The 26,306-nt window shown below is 39.5% G+C and overlaps 1 protein-coding gene across 1 annotated transcript in view; it reads right to left on the bottom strand.

The window, feature by feature from the left end:
• Brr2 (U5 small nuclear ribonucleoprotein l(3)72Ab) overlaps window positions 1-26,306 on the bottom strand; it is a 63,519-nt gene that overhangs the window by 31,490 nt on the left and 5,723 nt on the right. The window contains exons 5-19 of the mRNA XM_088233252.1: window positions 24,171-24,313; window positions 22,347-22,469; window positions 20,027-20,279; window positions 19,660-19,790; window positions 17,749-17,880; window positions 15,269-15,481; window positions 14,096-14,293; window positions 10,358-10,502; window positions 9,184-9,427; window positions 7,372-7,489; window positions 7,147-7,244; window positions 5,174-5,336; window positions 3,607-3,784; window positions 1,392-1,524; window positions 529-693 (exon numbers count right to left, since the gene is read on the bottom strand). Coding sequence (XP_088089378.1) covers window positions 529-693; window positions 1,392-1,524; window positions 3,607-3,784; window positions 5,174-5,336; window positions 7,147-7,244; window positions 7,372-7,489; window positions 9,184-9,427; window positions 10,358-10,502; window positions 14,096-14,293; window positions 15,269-15,481; window positions 17,749-17,880; window positions 19,660-19,790; window positions 20,027-20,279; window positions 22,347-22,469; window positions 24,171-24,313 — 2,437 coding nt within the window. The remainder of the gene's footprint in view (window positions 1-528; window positions 694-1,391; window positions 1,525-3,606; window positions 3,785-5,173; window positions 5,337-7,146; window positions 7,245-7,371; window positions 7,490-9,183; window positions 9,428-10,357; window positions 10,503-14,095; window positions 14,294-15,268; window positions 15,482-17,748; window positions 17,881-19,659; window positions 19,791-20,026; window positions 20,280-22,346; window positions 22,470-24,170; window positions 24,314-26,306) is intronic.

Genomic DNA, 26,306 nt, shown 5'->3' with positions numbered 1-26,306 from the left:
CAACCAACAAGTATGCATAATGTTTAGAGACTTAATTCAGACTCTTGAGCTGTCAGTTTTCAGTGGGGATTGTAATTTGTTCCAACCAACAAGTATGCATAATGTTTAGAGACTTAATTCAGACTCTTGAGCTGTCAGTTTTCAGTGGGGATTGTAATTTGTTCCAACCAACAAGTATGCATAATGTTTAGAGACTTAATTCAGACTCTTGAGCTGTCAGTTTTCAGTGGGGATTGTAATTTGTTCCAACCAACAAGTATGCATAATGTTTAGAGACTTAATTCAGACTCTTGAGCTGTCAAAAACACGAAAACGGCGGCATTAAATGTCGGGAAAACGCAACAAACTGTTGTTAAAATTATAATAATTTTTTTCACACTGTAATAGAGGTTTATATTTGTGTATGCCAGCGTTTTCGTTCGGCTTGTTCAGTTTCCAGTGCCCATTTTTCCTCGTACGAGTGTCGGCTCAATAATACGAATGAATAAAAATTAGAACAAATACGACCTTGGGGAAGAAGGCTCTCACCTGTCCAGCTGCATGGCGGCCGTGTGCACCAGGTCTGCGCGGTGCATCTCCAGCAGGGGGTCGCTGGCGAGCCGCTCGGGCGACACGCCGTACAGCGCGGGCTGGCGCAGCATGCGCACGTACAGGTACGTGTAGCCCAGCCACGTCACCGCCTCGCGCACGTTCCTGCCCCCGAACATTACAATAGCATGAATGGTTTATTGACAAACAACAGTTATCTCTAGTGAATCCACAAAAACAAATATGAAAATTAAGACGCAAAAGGTTTTTGAAAGAGGTGAAAATATGACTAAATGTGTAATCACTGTGAATGGGCATACGGAAACTGGTAGAGGAATTTGTGTATCTGGGAAGTATGTTCACTAGGGATGGAAAGGAGGGTGAGTGCCGGGAACAGAGTGAACGATGCGCTTAAATCAACCTTGGCAAATAAATGTTTGTCGCAAGAGGCAAAATTAGCAGTTCACAATGGAGTCCCTGTCCCGAATGTATGGCAGCGAAGTGTGGACTCGGAAAAACAGAGATGAAAGAAGGCTGAATGCTGTCGAAATGCGATCTCTCGGGCGAATGTGTGGTAAAACTACGAACAATAGATGCGAAAATGTCGAGATCCGTACATTATGTAAGGCCGAGATGGGCCTTATCGTCAAAATCAAGAACGGAGCTCCGCGTCGGATCGGACGTGTGGAGCGAATGGACAGCGAAAAAACGGCTAAAAATATTTACAATGCGAATGTTGATGGATGCAGAAATAGAGGAAGACCGAGAAAGGCGTGGCATGACCAAATCCAACAAATACTTGAAGATGTTGGAATAATCCACGTGCGGAATAATTAAAATCTGAAAGGTTTGAGGGTTGTTACCTGACCGTCCCTAGGACGATCTCGGCGTTGAGGGTGTCGGCCAGCTTGGATATCATCTGGGACTCGATGGGCAGCTGCTGGTTGAGGAGGGACAGGTAGTACTGCAGCTCCGAGTGGTTGGTGATCAAAATACCTTAAACACAAATAGCAACATTTAGGGGTATTGTAGTGAGGGTCTGACCGGGTCTCGTTTGGGGTCACCATATTTATTTATTAAACAGCCTAAGGCAAGTAACAAAACTGAACAAAATTAACAAAACTAAACAAAATGAACAAAACTGAACAAAATGAACAAAACTGAACAAAACGAACAAAACTGAACAAAATGAACAAAACGGAACAAAATGAACAAAACTGAACAAAATTGAACAAAACTGAACAAAATGAACAAAACTGAATAAAATGAACAAAACGGAACAAAATGAACAAAACTGAACAAAATGAACAAAACTAAACAAAATGAACAAGGTGAACAAAACTGAACAAAATTAACGTTAAATTATGTAGCAAGAGACAGACAAGACAAACAAGGGTACTAAAATAATGCTAAACAATATGAGGTGTGAAATAACAAGAATTTTTTTAATTTTGCGAGTTCGGAGAATCTGATTGTCATTTTATTATGTTGGTATACACATATATATATGTTTGGATAATTTATATAGCGCCATTTTTGTGAAAATCACCTCAAGAGCGCTGTACAATTAATAAATATCCCAGCACGTCTTGCAGCTACAGAGCGCATGGACGGTTGGGAGTCTAGTTCCTTGTTTTCAATTAAGATCAATTAAAAATTATAACAGATAGGAGCTAGATTCCAGGACGTCTTGCAGCTACAGAGCGCATAGACGGTTAGAAATTTAGCCCCCATTTACACATTTTAAAAATTGACAAATAAATTTAGTGTATTAATGATCAAGGTTCGTAGGTTTTCACGGCCTTCAGAATACAGATAGTGTTTTTCTGGGTTATTATGCCGTGTTTGTGGGCTTTGTATTGCCGACGTTTCGGAGCACATTGCAGTGTCCATCTTCAGGGCTGAATGTATGAGTGTAGTTTTTAGTGTGTTTAATTGTGAGGAATTTGTACCGTGTCGCAGTCGGGCAATGTATGTGGTGAAGTGTGTGGACGACTACGAACCTCATGGTACCCGGTGCTTCCAAAGCCCACGGTACAAACTCCACACACTTAACCACATACATTGCCCGACTGCGACACGGTACAAATTCCTCACAATTAAACACACTAAAAACTACACTCAGCCCTGAAGATGGACACTGCAATGTGCTCCGAAACGTCGGCAATACAAAGCCCACAAACACAGAAAAACACTATCTGTATTAATGATATTTAAAAAAAAAGGAGTAAGATTACAACACGTCTTGCAGCTACTAAGCGCATAAACGATTGGAATTCTAGACCCCATTTACAAAATTTAGGTATTTAAAAAAATATATTAAAGCTAGATAACCAATCATCGTGCAGCTACAAAGCGCATGGATGAGAGGAATTCCAGCAAAGTTAAAACAATATCAATAAATTTATAAAAAATAGAGTATAGTAGTAAATTGGTCAAGTGTTCATACCAAGAAGTAAGCAATAAAAAACTAAATAAATAAAGCACTGTTTCAACAAAGGGAGATAGATGTCCGAAGAGAAGTAGGTAGATACCGTCGCCATGTGGCCCACTGGCTGCTTGATAATTTCTGGAAACGCACGTGTGTAGTTACTGGGGGATTATGCCTATTGTTCCAACGACTCGGCGTCCACTTTCGTCCGTATTATTTCGCTGTATGAGACGCAACATTCCTGTCCAATTCACTTTTTACATGAATATTACACAAACGCTTTGATTTATCATTTTGTATGTTTTTAGAAGGCTGATATTTGAAATATTATGTATGCTCGTGCCATGATTTTTGAAAAATGCTTCGGGTATGAAACGCTTGAAGAAAAATTAGTTTCAAAATTTTTGAATTTCGAACAAAAACAGCGGCGAACGGGAGTCGCTCAGGCGTTACTAAATGAAGTCAACGGCGATGCAGAATTACTGGGACGCGTTATAACAGGTGGCGAAGCAGTCGAGACTGAGGCTCAATCGTCCCAGTGTGCCGTGCCAAGAATCGGACTCTCCAACGAAATTTGAAAATTCCCGCTATTTCGTGAACACACCTCGAACGTTGAACGCTCCATTTATTAAGGTCGTAATCCTCACCCTCCCCCTTGGTGTCGTACTGCGGCCGCCCGGCGCGGCCCAGCATCTGCAGGACGTCCAGCGCGCCCAGCTCCGCCCAGCGGCCCTTCTCGGGGCTGTACACCTGCGTCCCCTTGATGATGACGGTGTGCGCGGGCAGGTTCACTCCCCAGGCGAGCGTGGCTGTGGAAACCAGCACCTGCAAGCGACAATTTCATACTGAACCCTTAGAAGTCCATTTATTTTGCATTCACTGTTAAAAAAATTAACAATTAATTAATTAATTAATTACAACCCCTGTTTTGGGTTTTTCAAGGGAGAACAAAAAAAGTGTTCAACTGAGGAAAACGCTAAATTGAGGAAAAATTGAAAAAATGTATTTTTCAATCAATAATAATGTTTGGATTATTTATATAGCGCCATTTTTGTGCAAATCACCTCAAGGGCGCTGAAACCTCAGTATGCTTTTTTTTTTTTTAATTAAAAAAAAAACATGTTTAAATAATATTTTTAATTGAATCGGCATTCACTTCGTAACACTTCATTATTAGTGTTACACAATTTTAATTATTTTACAAGAACACTACTACAGTTTCGGGAGAGCACTCCTCCCATCGACGGGTGATTTAAAACTAATATAGTAAACACAGAATATTGTTCACAATGTCGTAGAATTTAAACAAAAAATAAACAAATTAATCAGTGAAACTTAGAGCAGGGGGGGTTTTTTCCACTTATCTAAGGTGTTAGCATATTAATTAGATAAATGGAAAAAAACCCCTCCGCTTTAAGTTTCACTGATTAATTTGTTTAAATTCTATGACATTGTGAAAAATATTCTGTTTTTACTATATTAGTTTTGTATCACCCGTCGATGGGAGGAGTGCTCTCCCGAAACTGTAGTAGTGTTCTTGTAAAATGTGTAACCTTAATAACAAAGTTTTATTTTCATAATAATTTAAGTTTAAATAATTTTATGTAAGTAAAAAAACATTAAATTTGCATAAAATGTTTGCAATAATTTTTCCCCTAATTATTGGTAAATTTTATTTATATGGTATCACTTTTTTTAGTATTGCAACACAGAATTTCAACTGTCATTTACATCGCGGCAAAACTGTTTCACACTTTTATGATAACTGTTTAAACAATCTTCTTTCCAAATTATGTTTACAACTTTAAATAATATTTATATTGCCGCATTTTTAAACTTTTTGCATCGTAATTTATTGATGTAAAGACTTAATTTTTCCTAAACACGCGTCGACCGCACGTCACAATTTAGTAAAATGTCAAAATAGACACTTAAACAAAATGGCCAATTACACTGCACCCACTTTGAATTCAGTTTGAGACAACAATTGACACTTTTTTTATTCACCATTTTGAGCAAACGAGGCGGCGCGCGGCTCGGCGTCTTTCGACAGATCAAATGAGTTTCGAAAAATTTTGAACGTAAAACCGGGGTTATGAAAAATGCAAAGAGCGTTAATTGGGGGATATTTAAATGAGAATGTATGGAAAAAATGGGACCAAAATATTTCCAAATGATTGTGGAAAAATTTAATGGTTTCAGACGCCCCGTTACCTGGATGTGGCGATCGGCGAAGAGGTCCTCCACCAGGGTGCGGTCGACGCGGCTCATGCCGGCGTGGTGAATGGCGAACCCGTACGGAAGAAGATCCTTCAGCTCCGTGTTCTTGACCTGCTCCGCCTCGGACCGCAGGACCTCCATGCTGGCCGAACCTTCCCTGGGAGACCACAGACGACAAGAATTATTATAAAAAAGCCCGCAGTAATAACGCGTAACCTAGAGAGGAGCCCGATCACTATGTTTCATAGAACGCAAGCGATGTTGGTTTGTTGGTTAGCAACCGATTGGTGGCCGTTTTGTTTTGTTTGACAACATAAACATAACGATGCTTTTGTCGCTGTGCTTGGCTTAGACTCACGCACGGAAGGTTCCGGGTTCGATTCCCGGTGAGAACACAAAAATTAAAAAAGTTATTTTTCTCAAGCCTGGGTTCTCTGTGATGTAATTCACCACTGTAATTAGGCCTCCTGGCCTGTTGTAGTGCAAAAAAAAAAAAAAATGTAAAAAAAATTACTTAAGCATGTTCATTGTTGTTCATTGTGATCGCTCAAATGCTTGGCATGTTTTTAAGCACGTCGACAGTTATTTGTGATTGAGCTACTGGTATACTTTTAATTATTTAAATTTGTGATATTATTATCTGTTTATTAAGAATTGTTGATTAATTTCCCTACTGTGTTTTATTTCATGGTTATATTAATTTAAGCGAGCAGCTCGGAGTAATAATGCGCAACCTAGAGAGAAGCCCTATCACTATGTTTCATAGAACGCAAGCGATGTTGGTTTGTTGGTTAGCAACCGATTGGTGGCCGTTTTGTTTTGTTTGACAACAAACATAACGTTTCGATCTGATGCTTTTGTCGCTGTGCTTGGCTTTGTTTGTAAATAACTTAAATATTTACATTATAATAAATAAAAATTCACCATGGTGAATTGCAGTATGTTTGGTTGCAGCAGTAGGAGCGTCAAAGCTGTTAAAGGAGTCAGTTTTCACAGGGAATTGATTCCCAATATTTTCCCACGATTTACATTGACTTTTGGCATTTGCTGTCCCGACACGTGTATTTTGTTGCTTAAAAACTTTCCTTATATCAACATATTTACTTCAGATACTATTTTTTCTCAATTTAGACAATGAATTTGTGAATTAAAGTATGTTTACTGTTGATAACCACAGTTGATTACGGGCAATATGTCGGGGCCGCACTGAGCATCCATATAAAGTTTGAGTCTTTATCGAGTAGAGGTCGATTCAAATTTTACTCGAAAATAGCAACGTTAACCTTGAAATCGCATCTAAAATGACGTGCCCAAATTTCAGGCCGCTACGACTCGGCGTCTCGGAGATGTGACGGACAAACAAACAAATTCAACACGGGACTTTGGTTCCACGGAGTTGGGATTTATGTCTCAATAAATGTAACATAAGTATATTGTCGATAAAATGAATAAATAAATAAAAAAATAAACACACACATGTATTTTCAGTTATATAAAATAAATATAGGCGAATTACAGAAAAATAAATTGGAATAACCCTGCAATAATAAATACTCAAGTACATATTTAAAAGCATTTACAATGCAAATTAATATCCATTTGGCAATTCTCGACCATTGTTTTGCTGCAAACTGTAGCTAACTTAATACCCAATAGTCGTAGAATGGTTTTCCTACGTTTGGGCTCCTCTCTAGGTTACGCATTATTACTCTGAGTAAAAAATACATATAACATCACAACGTTTGACGCAAGAGGCAAAATCAGCAGCTAACAATGGAGTCCTGGTGTCAACCCCGATGCATGGACTTTTACAACATATTCGCCTGAGGGACCTACTTTATGTCAATATTTCACATCAACCATGGCGGGAATCGAACCCGAGACCTCTCGCATGGTAGGCAAACGCGCTGGCCACATACCACGGGGCCGACAAGATTTATAGACGGAAAAAACTGTTAGAAGAGTACCTTAAGAACTGCCCAAGAGTGTCCTTCTCCAAACACATGTCTCTCACAGCGCGAGCCGTCTTTCCGGTTTCTTTACGCGAGTGCACAAAAATCAGGACCTGGAAGTCAACATTACAATATAATAACTATAGTCCTTAAAATGTAGCTCGATTAGATTGACATTGTCAGAAAAAGTGACGTCATAACTTTGTAGTAACGTCTAAGGAGTTATTTATAAAGATATACCTGATTTCTTCCGGCGTGTTCCATGGTCTTCTCATAGACTATTTCGTTCATGACTTGGAACCGCTTCAGAGCCTTCTTCTCCGTTATTCCGATGTACTGCTGCTCGAGAGCAACGGGCCTGAAAATTTTCCATAATTAAAATTGTTATTTTAATTTTAAGCGAGCAGCTCAAAGCTGATATACTTGAATCTATTTTAGCCAAAGTTAGCTGTTGGCGCATTTTGACTTTTTCCAAACAAATCTAGTCCATCTTTGAACCCACACACTGAGATCAGCTCCGGTGGCAGCCTATTCCAACCATCGACAATCCTATTGCTCGGGAAATGCTTCCGTGGATTTAGATTGAATCTCGTTTTCTCCGGCCTGAGACTGTGGCCTCAAAGACGAGCGTCTCGCTCGGGCTCGACCATGGGATCCAAATTTGGGATGGGAGGAGTGCTCTCCCGAAACTGTAGTAGTGTTCTTGTAAAAGATCAAAAATTGTGTAACACTAATAACAAAGTTTTATTTTCATAATAATTTAAGTTGAAATAATTTTATGTAAGTAAAAAAACATTAAATTTGCATAAAATGCATGCAATAATTTTTCCCCTAAATATTGGTAAATTTTATTTATATGGCATCACTTTTTTTAGTATGGCAACACAGAATTTCAACTGTCATTTACATCGCGGCAAAACTATTTCACACTTTTATACAATCTTCTTTCCAAATTATGTTTACAACTTTAAATAATATTTCTATTGCCGCATTTTTAAACTTTCTGCATTGTAATTTATTGATGTAAAGACTTTGTTCTTCCTAAACACGCGTCAACCGCACGTCACAATTTAGTAAAATGTCAAAATAGACACTTAAACAAAATGGCAGCTACAGTGACTGTCGAGTATCTCGTATGTCTCTATCGGGTCACCGCTTTTTCGCCGTTCCTGGAGCCCTGTGAGACCGAGATTTTCCAGTCTCCGCATATGGAAGCTGTCTCAGGAAGCCGTCTCAGGCTCGGCCACAACTCGGACTCTTTCCATCGCGTTAATATCCTTAACAAAATGCGGACTCCATTTCTCAAACCCGTATTCGAGAATGGTCTGATATAGGATTTGTATATTTTAGTAGCAAATTAAAAAGTATTCAAATTCATTGCAACAGAGAGGGAAAACGTTTTTGAGAAGGGGATTGAGGGGAGTCTAGGCATTTACAGGGCTTTCAACCTGTCATTGGCTGGTTTAAGTGTAAGTTAACATTCTGCCCATGTTTAAACATCCACATTTCCTCAACTCTTCCGTCTGTTGGTTGACTTTTGTGAAGTAAAAGAGCTGAAAACCTTTATGATGCGGGTGAGATTCATCCAGCTGAACCTGCGCAGAATGGTAAACATTGGCTAAGTGTGTAAAGTGGCCACCTGTAAATGCCTAGACTTTCATATTTCCTTCTCAATAATGTTTTCCCGCTCTGTTGCAATAAATTTGAATATGAAACACTCCCTAGGGAGGAAATCCAGCCAGTCTGCAAGCATTTGGACATACTCAAACATTGTTGAGAAATGTGGTTGCTTGATTAATTCCTGGAAGATGGCCCGGTCCATGTGTAAATGAAAAAAGTGTAAATGTCTTATTTTTTTATGAATAATTGTCTTAGACACACTATAATAGGCTTGGTTTTGCGTTTTTATATCAATTTTCAGAAACAGAGTTTCATGTTTGCATGAAAAAACTGATAAAATGAATTTGATCGATACATGGTCAGTGCTCAGTACTTCCCCACCACCAGTCGCATTAGTTTGGCAGCTGTCATTTTAATAAAGTTACCCGTCACCTGAAGCTGTTGTCGAAGTAGAAGAGGCCCGAGGCGGGGCGCACGCGCAGGAAGGTGGCCACGTCGCGGTAGTTGGGCAGCGTGGCGCTCAGCCCCACCAGCCGCACCTCCTCCTGCGCCGTCTCGGCCGCGCGCACGGCGCGCGCCACGAGCGCCTCCAGCACCGGGCCGCGCTCCTCGTGCAGCAGGTGCACCTCGTCCAGGATCAGCAGCCGCACCAGGTTGGTGAACGTGCGTTCGCCGCCTGCGCAGCAAACGAAAAGATCGTCAGCCAATAGGGGAACACAGTAAAACCTCGTTTTTCTATTCCTCACTTTTACGTTTTGCCGCTTAGTACACCGAAATGTTCAGCACCCATTTTTCTTCATACATTCTCATACAAATATTCCCCCCAATTGACGTCATTAACATTTTTCATCAGCGTGGTTTTACGTTTAAAATTTTTCGGAATTCATTTGATGTGTCAAAAATGCCAAAATTACGTCGTGATAATGGTGCCGAATGAAGAGTAAAAACATGCAAACAACTAAAAAAGGATAAATTATTGTCTTAGCCTAAATTCAAAGCAGGTGTAGTGTAATTGACCTTTTTGTTTAAGTGTCTTCCTTTAGGGTTAGTCTTAGTTTTCATTGGAACAAAAACGTCATATTGACTAACTGAACATTTAAGAGAAGATAATATAGAAGTCTAGGCATCTACAGGGCTTATGACCCGTCAATGGCTGGTTTAAGTGGCCACTTTACACACTGTGTAGCATTCACCATTCTGCCCAGATTTGAACATCTATATTCCTTAAATTCTTTCATCTGTCGATGTTTGTGAAGTTAAAGAGCTAAACCTTTATTTATGCGGGTGAGATTCATCCAATTGAATTATTTCACCTACATACTAGACTAGGCAACGCCTGAAAATTTGGACAAATTGGGAAAATTTGGACAATTTTTAATTGTAGTCCAAAATGATTCCCAAGTCACATATTTCATTTTCTTCTCTAATTGTATTTTACATATTGTCATATTTTATTTTATTTTTATTACGAGTGAAAATGAGTAAGATGCATGCATATCGAGGAAGCTAGGTCAATCAAGATCAAATAGTATGGTGTTCTATCATCTCTGGCTACCGGCGAAACGACGTGATGGCTCGTCCGTTTTAAAGCAAATAATCTAGTCACCCTTTCTGGTGATGATGTCCCACTTCTCGGGCGTGCAGACGATGACCTGCGTGGCGGCGATCTGCTCCCGCGTGAGCTGGTGGTCCCCGGTCAACTCGGACACCGTGATGTTGTAGGGCGCCAGTCTCTTGCTGAAGCTGCCCACCTGCGACCGGCCGGAATGACGGGTTATACAAGGGGACATTCGCAAGAAGAGGTATCTAGTGATTACTTCAACGGCGTGTGCCGTTAGCCAAGTACAGGTTAACATCGTTTTATTTTATTTATTTATATATACGCCCAATGGGCATTTTTATGGACACATTTATACATGGAAAATTATTATTAAAAAAGTAGAAACACACAATGGTATATAGTAGACTTTGTGGGAGTGGAAGCGGAGAGAGGTGTTTATAATTGAATTTGATTCAGTGATCGTTTGAAAGAAGACAACTTGTTATCAAAGCAATCAAGACTGGTATGTTTGTTGGCAGACCGGAGAATTCTGGGCATAGGGGAATGGAAACCATAGTTAGTTCTGTGGTTATCGGTATGAAAGAGTCAGTTTTGTCTGAGGTTTCCAGTTGGGATATTTAATTTTATCGAGCTCAGTAGTTCAGGCGCATCGAAGAGTGAGTTGAGAATTTCAAATCGATCGGATTTATTTTGACAGTCTTGAAGAGAAGATATATTGAAGCTAGTTTCTAACTCATTATACATATATTGGTCTACGGATAAGCCCAACCTCCAGCCTATCTTTCTCAAAAATCGACGTTGAACTGATTCAATATTCTCGATGTGAACATCATAATACGGAGACCAGACGACAGAGGAATACTCGAGGTGCGGGCGAACTAGGGAACAGAAGAGAGCTTTAAGGGTATTGATATTTTTGAAGTCAGCTGTGCTTCTGTTAATAAATCCGAGGAGTTTAAAGGATTTCTTGATAACATGTTCAATATGAACTGTAAAAGAAAGTTTAGTGTCAAGTATAATACCCAAATCTCGTATACTAGACACAGAAGATAATATTTCATCGTTCAGTGAGTAGTCGTGTATGATTGGATAACCTTGCACTTACTCAAATTGAGATGTAGATTATTGGATGAGCACCAGGCGCTAAAGGACAATAGGTCAGATTGTAACAGTGCGCCGATTCACAATTAATTAGTTGCCGGCGTGGGATTCCCCGGTTCGGCCGACACCAGACGCCCGTAGGCGGCGCGATTCCAATAGCAGACACACTTTTACGCATTGTTTTATTCTATTACCGCGTACGCGGGCAGCTTATTGTGTGTGAAAGTGTTTCCGAGCTGGTTTTCGTTTTGCTTTTAAGAAAAATAAAAAGGTATGATTATATTTTTTAGTTTATTATTATTAAAATTAAAAGAATATTAAAATATTTTTAGTGCTACGATTCTGCAAGAAAGGAAGCGACAATCAAAGCAAATGAAATTGGATGCTTTTTGCAAAAAAATTAGAGAATTTAATTTAGTACCGACGAACTGGCTAGTTGGTATTTATTTATAAAATATCATTATTTATATCAAGAGATTATTATTTATTCTGCAAACGAATTTAAACTGTATTGATTAATGATGTTGCTAAATCATTCTCTTACTCTCGTTTTTGGCTCTTCGCGGACGACAACAAAATTCTCAAAATAATTCAAACTTTCCAAGACTGCTTTCGTCTTCAATCAGACATTAACTCTTTTAACCGATGGTGTAAAGTCAATAAATTAGAACTAAATATTAAAAAATGCAAAATAATGTCATTTCATAGAACAAAACAACCGATTTCCTTCGAGTACCTAATACAAAACTCCAAAATTGATACAGTTAAGTCCATCGGAGATTTAGGAGTTGTTTTGGACTATAAACTGACATACAACGAGCATATAGATAATACAGTCAATAAATCACTGAAATTACTCGGCTTCATTAACAGAATATCCTCTGATTTTACTCATGTCCGTACAATCAAAACTCTTCATTGCTCCACTGTTCGCCCTCCTCTTGAATATGCCTCCTAGAATAGTGGGCTGGTCTCCGTTCTATGTCAATCGCATAAATCACATTGAATCAGTCCAACATCGCTCGCTTCGAAAAATAGCGTGGATGCTCGGACTAGAGAGAGATAATTATTCTTATGCTGAAATAGAGTCAATGTTAAATATTTCTAGTCTACAAAAACGTAGAACTAATATTGACTCCATATATATGTTCGGCATACTAAATGGTATAATCGATGTTCCATCATTACTGGGACAAGTCAAATTCAATATTCCGACTCGTAGATTGAGAAACAATGAAGTACTGTTCATCGATCAGCATAGAACAAACTACGGCCTAAATTCTCCAATGACCCGCCTTTGTCGTATTGTTAACTCGAGACAAGATCATCTGGACTTGTTTGGTTGAAGTTTACGAGGATTTAAACGAGCACTAAATAAATAGTCCAGATCTTGTCTCGATGTCCCTTATGTTTGTCAATGCTTCTTTTCTTTATTTTTTTAATGTTTTAAACTATTATTTTATTGTAATATTTAAACCTTATAAATTGTATACATGGACAATGTCCGTTAATAAATAAATAAATAGATATGTATTAAATAAACATGTTAGATTATCCTTAGAATTTTGACACGGAACCCAACCTTATATCTTCCATTATATTTGTGTTGTGGAATGGATCCCTGATTACGGAAATGGACCTACCTTTGATACTATGAGAACGTTCTTTCATTTTGCATACATATCTTCCATTATACACACAAAGGCTGCTCGCGTACACGGTAATAGAATAAAACAATGCGTAAAAGTAAGTCTGCTATTAGAATCGCAGCGCCTACGATGTTTAATGTTTAAATATGAAAATAAATATTTAAAAAAAGTCATTTTCACAAATGGCAGTTAGATTATAACAAGTCTTGCAGCTACTGAGCTCATGGACTGCTGAAATTCTAGACCACATTTGAAAAAAATTAACTATTTTACGGTTGACAACATTTGCATATTGAAGCAAGATTACCAATCGTCTTGCAGCTACAAGGCGCATGGGCGAGTGGAATTCAAGCGTTGTAATGAAAAGTTCAATAATTGACGCACTGACATTACTGACGGCGATAGGGGCCATTGAAAACAGTAAATAAATAAATAAAATAAGAGATTACAGTTCACTAAAATTAAAATTGTTTTTGCAATGGCCGATCTGAGAAGAGGCCACGAGGCCCATGAAACGAGACCAAACAATTACGAGTGATGATTTGTCATACTTCATCGTTTAACCTACTTTCCAAAATTGATCTCAATGTCCCCTTTCGCGTGACAAGAAATAAGTATTTATTCCGTCTGCCAGTCTGCAGCGCTAACTACGCACAACACTCTTTCCCCTATCTATATATTCTTGCTCAAACAATAATGCTTCTCTTTCATCTATTGATATATTTTACACGCCCCTTAATTTATTTCAAAATAAATGAAGACTCATTCTTTCTGGCTGCGATACGCTCCCGCTTGCTGTTGAATGATGCTCACACTTACACACACCTGAACACTTACTCCCACGCTTACACATAAACACACATCTACGCTTACTCTCATACAAATACGCATAAACACACCCCTGTGTTGTAACACAATTTAATAATATGTATGATTCTTATTTGGAAACTTTGCTGGTCTGTCTTTGAACCGTATTTTTTAAAAATGTTATTATATCATCGTGGACTGTGGGCTGTGGGATTGGGAGCCTCACCATCTCCTGTACGAGGGAGCGCATGGGCGCCACGTAGACCAGCTTGAACTGGTCGGCCGCGATGGTGCCGTCCTGGTTGATGTGCTTGCCGATCTCGCGCATCATGCAGAGCAGGGCGACGTTGGTCTTGCCGGCGCCGGTCGGCGCGCACACGAGCAGGTTCTCGTCCGAGTTGAGGGCCGCCGGCTCCAGGCGGCTCTGGAAACGGGCGAGGATAATTACTATGGTCCTTAAGATATAGCTAGATTAGAATGAAAACGATTTGTCAGAAAAAGTGACGACATAACTTTGTAGTAACGTCTAAGGAGTTATTGATTGAGTATCTGGCGTGATAATTTTTTGGTCTTGGACTGGATTCACCTCCCTGGGGAGCTGTTCATATTAACATATTACAACAGAGATGAAGAACATTTAAGAGAAGGTAATTTAGAAGTTACTTCTATATTACCTTCTCTTGAATGTTCTTCATCTCTGTTGTAATATGTTAATATAAACAGCTCCCCAGCGAGTTGAATCCAGTCCTTGTCTACAAAAATTTGGACAGACTCAAAATATTGTTGATAAATTACCTGGTCCATGAAGAAGTATAGAAATTGAAAAAATAACATTTTCAGGCGTTGCCTAGTCTAGTATGTAGGTGAAATAATTCAATTAGATGAATCTCACCCGCATAAATAAAGGTTTCAGCTCTTTAACTTCACAAACATCGACGGATGAAAGAATTGAAGGAATATAGATGTTCGAATATAGGCAGAATGGTGAATGTTACACGGTGTGTAAAGTGGCCACTTAAACCAGCCATTGACAGGTCATAAGCCCTGACTTCTAAATTACCTTATCTTAAATGTTCTTCATCTCTGTTGTAATATGTTAATATAAAATCAGATTAACAAATTACAACAGGGATGGAGAATACCTTTAATAAGGGAATATGGAAGTCTAGGCATTTACATTTACAGGGCTTATGACCTGTCATCGGCTGGTTTAAGTGGCCACTTTACACACTGTGTAACATTCACCATTTCGCCTATGTTTGAACATCCATATTTCTTCGATTCTTCCATTTGTTGATTTAAGTGAAGTTGAAGAGCTGATACCTTTATTGTTGTGAATGAAGTAGGAAAAAAAAAATGTAAGGATTAACGAGAGGCAGCCAGTTGAAGAAAGAACTACCTGTATCCGGTTGAGGGTCTTGAAGCCCTCGAAGGCGGGCTGCACGTACTTGGGCAGCTTGTCCACGGGCATCAGCTCCTCCGACTCCAGGAAGGGCTTGGCCTTCAGCGCCGGCACGTGCACCTCCTCGTAGCCCTTGCGCTGCTTGCGGAAGGAGCCGTCCGGCAGCTGGCAGCGCTTGTTGGCCATCAGGTGGGAGCCTTGGGCGAACATCTGCGGGCGTGAGCGACGGCGTCACCAACAACTCAAACTTTCGCGCGAGCTCTCGGCCAAGGGTCCGAGGAAATTCTTACGGTATGTTAATTTTTTTTTTCTTTTTTTTATTTAATGCACAAAATACACAATTTTACATAGCCACAATTATATGTTTTTTTATGTCCCGACTTGTTAGAAAATTCCGTGTTAAGTCGGGACTCTTCGATAGATAAATCAAAAATTAAAAATATTTATTTACATATTAAAACAATATACAGGTAATCAAAACAATATACAAAATAATAATAGAAAAATAAAAATAATAAAAATTTATAATACACGTCGAAAATGGAATCAAAAGTTATATAATAATACGTATGACAGTGATGACATATACGATATACGTATATGGATAGTAATGAAAACAGCAGCGATGTTATGCATTTATTCCCGGAGCAATCTCATACAGTGGTGTCTCTACCCCTCGATACAATCCAGCTATGGATCTTCATCTTAAATATAGACGTTGTTTTGGAGAACTTAATATGTTCATCCAAGACGTTGAACACTCTCGGAGCTATATATGAGAAAGTGTCTCCGAGCAAACATCGTACGCGTTCTCGGTATTAAGTGGTTTAGGTTACGCGAAAACCTCGCACGGGCATTCCGTTGGCAGTTGGGAGCTCCTTCCGTAGTCGCCCGACCAGAAAACTGTCAATGCATTCTTGATATAGATTTGACGAATGTCTAGAACTTTTGACAATTGAAATAATGGCCCAGATGGGCAGGTCGGAGGGCGCCGAAGCACAACTCTAAGAATAAGTTTTTGCGTCTTGATTAGGGGGTTCGTGACAACTGTCGAGCAACGTCCCCAGCCAATTATGCCATAAACAGCCACCGATTGAAAAGGCGCAAAGTAGACATTTTTAAGAGTGCTAACGTCCAGGATGTTTCTGAGTGAGCTAAAGACTTTTTTTACCAAAGAAATTTTGAACTTAGAATCAGTCGTGAATTTTTACTAAAAACATTAAATTTGTTAAAACTTAACGATAGAAGAAAAATTATAGACCTTTTGAATTTATTCAAAATTTTAAATTCAATATGGGGTTGCCCCGAACTGTTATCTCTCATCAACTTAGGGGCACCTGGAAGGAAGCTACCCTTCGGATATTTTTATCTGTTATGTCATCCATAGTGTTGAAACGGTGCTTTATCTGTTAGATTTTTTGTTTACTTTTTAGCACAAACACTTGACAAATTTACTACAATGCTCGATGTTTGTTTTTGTAAATCTATTGATAATTTTAAGTGGCCAGAATTTCAACAATGTTTGATTATGTCCAAATGCTTGCAGACTGGCTGGATTTCCTCCCTGGGGGGTTGTTCGTATTTAAATTTATTTCAACAGAGGGGGAAAAAGTTTTCGAGAAGGGAATACGGAAGTCTAGAATCTCACCCACGTGATAAAGGTTTCAGCTCTTTTACTTCACAAACATCAACAGATGAAAGAATTGAAGGAATATGGATGTTCAAATATAGGCAGAATGGTGAATGTTACACGGTGTGTAAAGTGGCCACTTAAACCAGCCATTGACAGGTCATGTCTCTGTTGTAATATGTTAATATAAACAGCTCCCCAGGGAGTTGAATTGAGTCCTTGTCTACAAAAATTTGGACAAACTCAAAATATTGTTGATAAATTACCTGGTCCATGAAGAAGTATGGAAATCGAAAAAATAAAATTTTCAAGCGTTGCCTGGTCTAGTATGTAGGTGAAATAATTCAATTAGATGAATCTCACCCACATAAATAAAGGTTTCAGCTCTTTAACTTCACAAACATCAACAGATGAAAGAGTTGAAGGAATATGGATGTTCAAATATAGGCAGAATGGTGAATGTTACACAGTGTGTAAAGTGGCCACTTAAACCAGCCAATGACAGGTCATAAGCCCTGTAAATGCCCTAGACTTCCATATTCCCTTCTCGAAAACTTTTTCCCTCTCTGTTGAAATAAATTTAAATGCAAGAATTCCACTCATCCATGCGCTTTGTAGCTGCGCGATAATTGGTTATCTAGCTTTAATATATTTTTTTAAATTACTAAATTTTGTAAATGGGGTCTAGAATTCCAATCGTCTGTGCGCTTAGTAGCTGCAAGACATGTTGTAATCTTACTTCTTTTTACTATTCATATTTTTTTTTTGAATATGCACGTCATTCACTGCTGACTACGTTGCAACCAATTTAATCGAGTGTAATGTTCCACGGAGGCGTTCGCCTTACCATTTCCTCGAGGTCCAGCTGCCTCCGCGAGCCGCCCACCTGGCCCCCGCCGGGCCCCGCGAGGCCCTCCTCCTCCGCGCGGCGCCCCTTCTCCGGGGGGGCGCTCCTCTGCGAGGCCTCGGAGCGCGGGCCCTGAAACACGGTGAGCAAGAAAACCGTCATGTAATAAATTCTCTCGGTGGGGAAATTTTGTCAATAGACTAGATGAATTGATTTGTATTAATGAATTGTAAAACCACCCTTTTACGTTTTTTAAGGGAGCAAAAAAAACTGTAAAGCCGAGGAAAACTTTAGTGAGGAAATAAAAAATGTGAGGAAATAATTAAATTAAATTAAAATATAATTAATGTACGAAACTATACAAAATATACTGAGGAAAAATTGTAAGAACTTTTATGATTGGGGATTATTCATATTTACCAATGATATAAATAAAAATAATTAGTATTTTTTCAAACAATACTACAATGAACAATATTTTGAGTTTGTCAAAATTTGCGTAGACAAGGAATGGATTCAACTCCCTGTTGCTGTTTATATTAACATATTACAACAGAGAAGACGAACATTCAAGAGAAAGTAATATGGAAGTCCAGGCGTCTACAGGGCTTATGACCCGTCAATGGCTGGTTTAAGTGGCCACTTTACACACTGTGTAACATTCACAATTCTGCCCATATTTGAACATCTTTATTCCTTTAATTCTTTCATCTGTCAATGTTTGAGAAGCTAAAGAGCTGAAACCTTTATTTATGCGGGTGAGATTCATCTAATTGAATTATTTCACCTACATACTAGACTAGGCAACGCCTGAAAATGTTATTTTTTCAATTTCTATACTTCTTCATGGACCGGGTAATTTATCAACAATATTTTGAGTTTGTCCAAATTTTTGTAGACAAGGACTGGATTCAACTCCACGGGGAGCTGTTAACATATTACAACAGAGATGAAGAACATTTAAGAGAAGGCGATATAAAGTCTAGGCATCCACAGGGCTTATGACCTGTCATGGGCATTGTTGTCATTGGACAGCTTTGTCAAACATCAACAGATGAAAGAATTGAAGGGATACAGATGTTCAAATATGGGCAGAATGGTGAATGTTACACAGTGTGTAAAGTGGCCACTTAAACCAGCCCACGACATAAGCCCTGTAGATGCCTAGACTTATATATCACCTTCTCTTAAATGTTCTTCATCTATGTTGTAATACGTTAATGTTAACAGCTCCCCGGGGAGTTGAATCCAGTCCTTGTCTACAAAAATTTGGACAAGCTCAAAAGATTGTTGATAAATCCACCTGGTCCATGAAGAAGTATAGAAATTGAAAAAGTAACATTTTCAGGCGTTGCCTAGTCTAGTATGTAGGTGAAATAATTCAATCAGATGAATCTCACCCGCATAAATAAAGGTTTCAGCTCTTTAACTTCACAAACATCGACAAATGAAAGAATTTAAGGAATATAGATGTTGAAATATGGGCAGAATGGTGAATGCTACAGTGTGTAAAGTGGCCACTTAAACCAGCCAATGGCAGGTCATAAACCCTGTAAATGCCTAGACTTCCATATTCCCTTCTCGAAGGCTTTTTCCCTCTCTGTTGAAATGAATTTAAATGTTCATTATTGTTCATTGTGATCGATCAAATGCTCAGCATGTTTTTAAGCACGTCGATAGTTATTTGTGATTGAGCTACAGGTACCAAGGTCTAAGGACTATGAAATATTCAAGTGTAAAAACACCCTTTAAAATAATATTCCATATTAACCATGGCGGGAATTGAACCTGAGACCTCTTGCATGGTAGGCAAACGCGCTGACCATTACGCCACGAGGCACATTTGTATACGGACACTGTTTTTTCAATTTTGTATATCTAAAGCTATTTTATCTAAAATCCTCAACGAACCTCGTCTTCTCCTTTCCCCGTATCCAGCTGAGCGAGGATCTTCTTGAGCTGCGGATCCCGCCCCATCTGATCCCGGATGCTCTGCTTCTCCGAATCGGATTGCGACGACGCGAGCATCGTGCAGTACAGCACTGGAAAGAGCATCACTTAGAATCAATTCGAGAAAAAATATCAAGAGAAAAGGCGTATTGTCCCAGCGTCCTGTCCTGTGCGGCCGTTGCTGTTCACGGAGCCGGGACAACGGTTGGAAGAAATTGCCATTTGGCAATAAGCCGCTAATGGACAAATAACGTTATGTACAAAAAGTTCAATAAATAAATATATGACAGAGACGAGTCGAGCCGCTGGATGCGGGACGCGGACTCACCCATTTGGCGGTGCTTCTTCAGCATCTTGATGAGGTCGAAGCAGTCGTAGCCGAGCAGCAGCACGAGGCGGTTCTCGCAGTCGCGGTCGTCGGCGCTCTCGCGCAGCGCCTGCAGCGCGTCCGCCGCGCGCTGCTGCGACAGCACGGCGTCCGCGTACACGCGCGACAGCCGGCGCTGCAGCCAGTAGGCGTCGATGTCCAGCGGGTGCAGCGGCCGCTCGCGCCGCGACTCCTCCACGCCCGTGCCCGCCAGCTGGGGATAGTGGAAAAATACAGGTCTAGGTATTTACGGGGCTGCTGATGTTCCATCATTACGGGGACAAGTCAAATTCAATATTCCGACTCGTAGATTGAGAAACGATGAAGTACTGTTCATCGATCAGCATAGAACAAGCTATGCCCTTATTCTCTAGTCGTATTGTTAACTCGAGACAAGATCGTCTGGACTTGTTTGGTTTAAGTTTACGAGGATTTAAACGAGCACTAAATAAATAGTCCAGATCTTGTCTCGATGTCCCTTATGTTTGTCAATGCTTCTTTCTTTTTTTAAAAATGTTTTAAACTATTATTTTATTGTAATATTTAAACCTTTTAAATTGTATACATGGACAATATCCGTTAATAAATAAATAAATAAATAAAGAACTCACACGAGAGGTAGTATCGTACATGGTCAATATAGCGCAGGCAATTGGTAAAATAAGCCAAAGTTGGGAACAAAATGCCCAACACTCCTCTAGAGGAACGGCAGGCCCGTTGACTGCTGTCTCTTGAAGAGTTTTAAGTGGTGTCCTCTCCACATGAGCAAATGCTGAGAAGTACCTGATTGGCCCACATTAGTATATCCCTCCTGACCCCGACAGTTTAGATAAATTTAAAGAAATTTGATTGCCGAATAATCCACCTTTGAAAAATAAACCTTGTGTATTATAAGCAAGCTAAATAATAAAGCAACTCCTATATTTAAAAAAAGGGTCATATTCCCTTATCAATAATGTTTTCCCTCTCTGTTGCGATGAATTTAAATATAAATAGCTCCCTAGGGAGGAAATCCCGCCAGCCTGCAAGCATTTGAACATACTCAAAACATTGTTTACAAACGTTTTCAGGCGTTGCCCAGTGGGTGATCTAAGCCTTCTAATAATATACAAAATTATAAATCAAACCGCTTATACACGCGTTTGTGTAATATTCATGTAAAGAAGTGAATTTGAACAGGAATGTTGCGTCTCATAATAAGGACCAAAATGGACACCGAGTCATTGGAACAAAAGGCATTATCCCCCAGTCTACACACGTGCGTTTCAGAAACTATCTACTAGCCAGCGCGCCACATGGCGACGATATCTACCCACTGTCTACAAAAGCTTCACTCCGGACATCTATCTCCCTTTGTTAACCATGGAGTTGAAACAGTGTTTGATTTATTTAGTTTTTTATTGCTTACTTCTTGGCACGAACACTTGACCAATTTACTACTATGCTCAATTTTTTATAAATTTATTGATATTGTTTTAACTTTGCTGGAATTCCTCTCATCCATGCGCTTTGTAGCTGCACGATGATTGGTTATCGAGCTTTAATATATCAACTTTAAAATACCTAATTTTGTAAACGGGGTCTAGGATTCCAATCGTCTATGCGCTTAGTAGCAGCAAGGCGTGTTGTAATCTTAAGCTAGGGTTTCCTAGGACAGCGGTGCCCGTATTTTAACGGCCGTAGTGAACGGTGATGCAGTGGACAGCCATGGTAAAGGTGATTAGAGAGTGGTTTCCTAGGAAAACGGTGTTAAATGGTGTTGATAACACCGTTTTCCTAGAAAACCACACTCTAGTCACCTTTACGACGGCTGTCCACTGCATCACCGTTCACTACGGCCGTTAAAATACGGGCACCGCTGTCCTAGGAAACCCTAGCTTTACTCTTTTTTACTATTCATATTATTATTATTTTGTTTTTGTAATTTGTAAATTGTAATTTTTAAAATGTGTAAATGGGGGCTAAATTTCTAACTGTCTATGCGCTCTGTAGCTGCAAGACGTCCTGGAATCTAGCTCCTATCTGTTATAATTTTTGATTGATCTTAATTGAAAACGAGGAACTAGAATCCCAACCGGCCATGCGCTCTGTAGCTGCAAGACGTACTGGGATATTTATTAATTGTACAGCGCCCTTGAGGTGATTTTCACAAAAACGGCGCTTTATAAATTATCCAACTATATATGTGATGTGGTTCAGCCGGATGAATCTCACCCGCGTGACAAAGGTTTCGGCTCCTTTACTGCGCGAGAATCAACGGATGGAAGGAACAAATGCTCACGTTGGAGGCGTGGATGCCTTGTCTCTTGTCCTTGTCGTCGTCGCTGACGGCGGCGCTGTCCCCCTCTGCCTCGCCTTCATCCTCGCCCTCCCCCTCTCCCTCGCCGTCGCCTTCCTCGCGGACCTGCCGACACGGAAATATTTATCCTTTACACAGAACGAATAAACGAGGACATTAAAAACTATTTTTATACGGTACTGTACGGGAGGGCGCCACTATCAAAGATCTGGGAGCTATGTTGGGATTTGTTCTCCGAACAGCTGAGGTGTTCTTGAATGCTCGTGTCCTGAGGCTTCTTTATAACTCACTGGTGCGAAGCAGACTCGAGTGTGGATCTCTGATCCGGGCGCCCCGCGAACCGAAGCACTCTCTTACGCTGGAGACGGTTCAGAGGAAATTTCCGAGGTATCTTTACTCGAGGGAGTGCGGATATTATCCGCGGCTGTGCCCGTCTGACTCCATACTGGGAATGCTCGGCTACACTAGTTGGAAGAAAAGAAGAAATGCATACTTGCTTATGTATTTTTTCCGATCAACATAGGAGTAACGGGGAGTATGTTCCTAATGACTACCTTGGACATGGACAGCTTAAGCTGTTTTATCTTCCTGCTTGCGGAACCAACCCGCCGATGGTAATGCCAGTAGGAAGAGCAATGTCTTCACTCAACCATATCTATCGACATCTTTCATATTAGAGAAGAAAGTTCAGAGGATAGCATCCTTTCTCTATGATTGCTGGGTATTTTTATTTTACCATTTTCGTACATTCAAATTTTAGTATTAATTTTTCGTTTTATGAATGCATTAAAATATTTTGTACTGTACATAAACGTTTTTAGAATAAATAAATAAATTTACAACAACAAAACAAAGGGGAGGATAAAACGCCTATCACTCTATCTTTGCATACAGACTTCGCTTCCTCTAAGTATTTGATGGACTCGGTCGTGCCATGTCTTTCTCAGTCTTCCTCGTTTTCATAACATTTTTTGGTTCGTGTACCTGCACACAAATCTGGATTTTCTCCCAAGACGGGAGTAGGTATATATTTTTATTTATATCCCTACAGAGATGAGGTAGAATTTTTTCAAATTCAAGGTTCAGGATTATGGATATTCGAGCGTTTACAGGGCTTATGACCTGTCATTACACTCGAATATCCATAATCCTGAACCTTGAATTTGAAAAAATTCTACCTCATCTCAGTAGGGATATAAATAAAAATATATTCCTCGTTTTCTGCATCCATCAACATGCGCATCGTAGATCCTTTTACTCGTTCTTTCACCGTCCATTCGCTCCACATATCCGAACCGACGCAGATTCTGTCCATAATGCGTGTCTCAGCCTTACACAGTTCACAGATTTCGACATTTGTGCACCTCTCATACATCGTGTTACCACACATTCACCCGAGGGATCGCATTTCGACAGCACTTGACCTACTTTCATCATCGTTTTCCAATTCCATACTTCGCTCCCATACATTAGAGTGGGCACTAGAACTACATTGCGAACTGCTAGTTTCGCTTTCGGCGATAAACATTTGATGCCAAAGTAGATTTCAGTGCATCGTTTACCCTGTTCCCGGCACTCACCCCCCTCTCCATCCCCAGTAAACATACTTCTCAGATACACAAATTCTCCTACCTGATCCAGAATATCTCCGTTCACGCTGATCTCACATTTAGTTATATTTTCATCTCTTTGAATTTATTAACATTCATTAGCAAATGGCTTTTCTTGTATACATCGTAGACTGTTTTTGCTGTCCTTTTATACGTAAAAAAAAAGGTTGTATGCAAAATAAATTAAGGAGATCACCTCTCCAAAGGCGTCTTCGTCGTCCTCGGAGCTGGACTCCTCAAACTGGACGTTGATGCCGTACTGCTCGTCGATCTGCTCCTGCTGGACATCCCCGACTGGAGCCGCTGTCCCGATGCCGGTGAAGTCTGTTATTTTCTTACCTGGAAGAAACAGCCATTTATTTTAATATTATTATTATTATGGATAACTTGTATAGCGCCATTTTCGTAATAAAATACCTCCAGGGCGCTTTACATGGTGATTCTATTGTTAAATTAATTTAATTGAAGCTTTTAAATTTGTAATTTAATTAAAACAATTTATTTTGTTGTCACATGCTACGGATTTATTCAAATGATTTATAGAACAAGTTCAAAAATAACTTTTCCTCTCGCCGTAGACGTAGCTGATCTAAGCGTGAGACGCCTGTCAGCTAGTTCATCTGGAATGCAGAGTTCCCTTAGATATTCCGGAGCAGAGTTGCGCAGTGACTTATACACAAGCCGACAGAGTTTGTATTCGACCCTCTGTGGAAAACGTAGCCAGTGTAGTTCCCGAAGTAGTGGAGTGATATGACTGAACTCAGAGATTCCGAAAATAAGTCTCGCTGCGGCATTCAATACAGATTGTAGGCGAGTCATTTTGTTCATTGGTAGACCTGCATAGATACCATTACAATAATCGACTCTAGACTCTACAAACGCATTTATTAATTGACGGGCGGCATCAACCTTTAATTTGTCTCAGCTGGTAGAAGCGTGAACTTATCGTTCTACTAATTTGAGCGTCAAGAGATGGTCAGAATTGAGTAAAACTCCCAGTAGTTTAACGGTGGGTAAAGCGGTACTCCCTACATTAGGTAGGGCCGTATCCTGGATCATTCTGTCGTCTGGCTGAAGCCACCCATAGTTGTTCATCACGCCCGCTGAGAGGGAATGAATATTGCCAAGCATCGAGAAGAGCATTGAAAGAAATTTCTTCAGCCGGGTGTAGACAGACGCCACCAATCACAGAGAACCAGAGGAGCATTAAACCACCTGAATTTCCCCTTAGCTTTGCTAAACGTTGGGAGGATCATTACCGCGCTTCTTCTGCAGGTCAAATCGCTAAACCTGACGCTGGCTGATGCAGCAAACTTCCGTCATCATCACCAAAGTACTTTCGAAACGACCCAAATCTTTATCGGACACGGAGCCATGAGAAGTTATGATGACTATTGTCCACGCGATGATATTTCTTCACAGCCATTTCATTAACTTTTTCCACGTTTTCATCGGTTGTTGATGCGCTGGGGCGTGCGGGCCGTTCGTCATCTTCAACGTCTTCACGGCCATCTTGGAAACGCTTATACCGCTCGTAAACTCTTATTTTACTCGTAGCAGACTCACCATGGGCCTTTGTTAACATTTCACAAACTTTGTTAGACTTTATTTAATTTTTTACACAAAATTTCATCCAAATCTTTGATCCAATTTTTTTAACAAACGAAAATCGCCGAGCTCAAAAAACATGTCTAACCTGAGTGGCTGCCACGGACAAAGTGAACGATGAATACAGTTGAAAAATTTTGACAAGCAGACTCTTCGAAATTTTTTTTTTTTAAATTTAAATCTTAAAGTAGGGCACACATATCATACATATTGTTATGTGTGTTCTAATAATGACATTGCAAATATATTTAATTTATAAATTGTTTATCACATTTGTCTTGACCGTTATTTTAAATTTTGATATGTTTTTTTCTTCATAAATATTTTTTTCCATTTCGTAATACTTTTTAATTGCTTTAAATAAAATGGAATTTTGTGACTTTGCCTTTTTCCTAAATGGAAGTCTAATTGTGTTCTTTTCTCTAGTATTGTGATCGTGTTCACGCTGGTTCCGATCAATTTTTTTCCAAAATTCTGTTTTTTTATTAGAGTTTATAATTTCATGAACAAATATCATTGTATTGTAAAATATTCTTTGTTTACATGTTAATAATTTCATTTCATTTACCATCGACTTTACCCTCGTGTATCTGTTTTTTTTCAAAATGATTCCAAAGGCTTTATTTTGTAATACAGTTAGTTTATCTATGTTTTCTTTGTTTGATAAAAATAAAATGCTACTGCAGTAGTTAACGTGTGGTTTAATAATTGCTTTGTAAATAGT

Source organism: Micrasema longulum, unplaced genomic scaffold (genome assembly GCF_059751315.1).
Source record: "Micrasema longulum isolate JH-2025_06_02 unplaced genomic scaffold, ASM5975131v1 h1tg001079l, whole genome shotgun sequence".
Taxonomy (NCBI): Eukaryota; Metazoa; Arthropoda; class Insecta; order Trichoptera; family Brachycentridae; genus Micrasema; species Micrasema longulum.
This window is presented reverse-complemented; position numbering and strand designations above follow the sequence as displayed.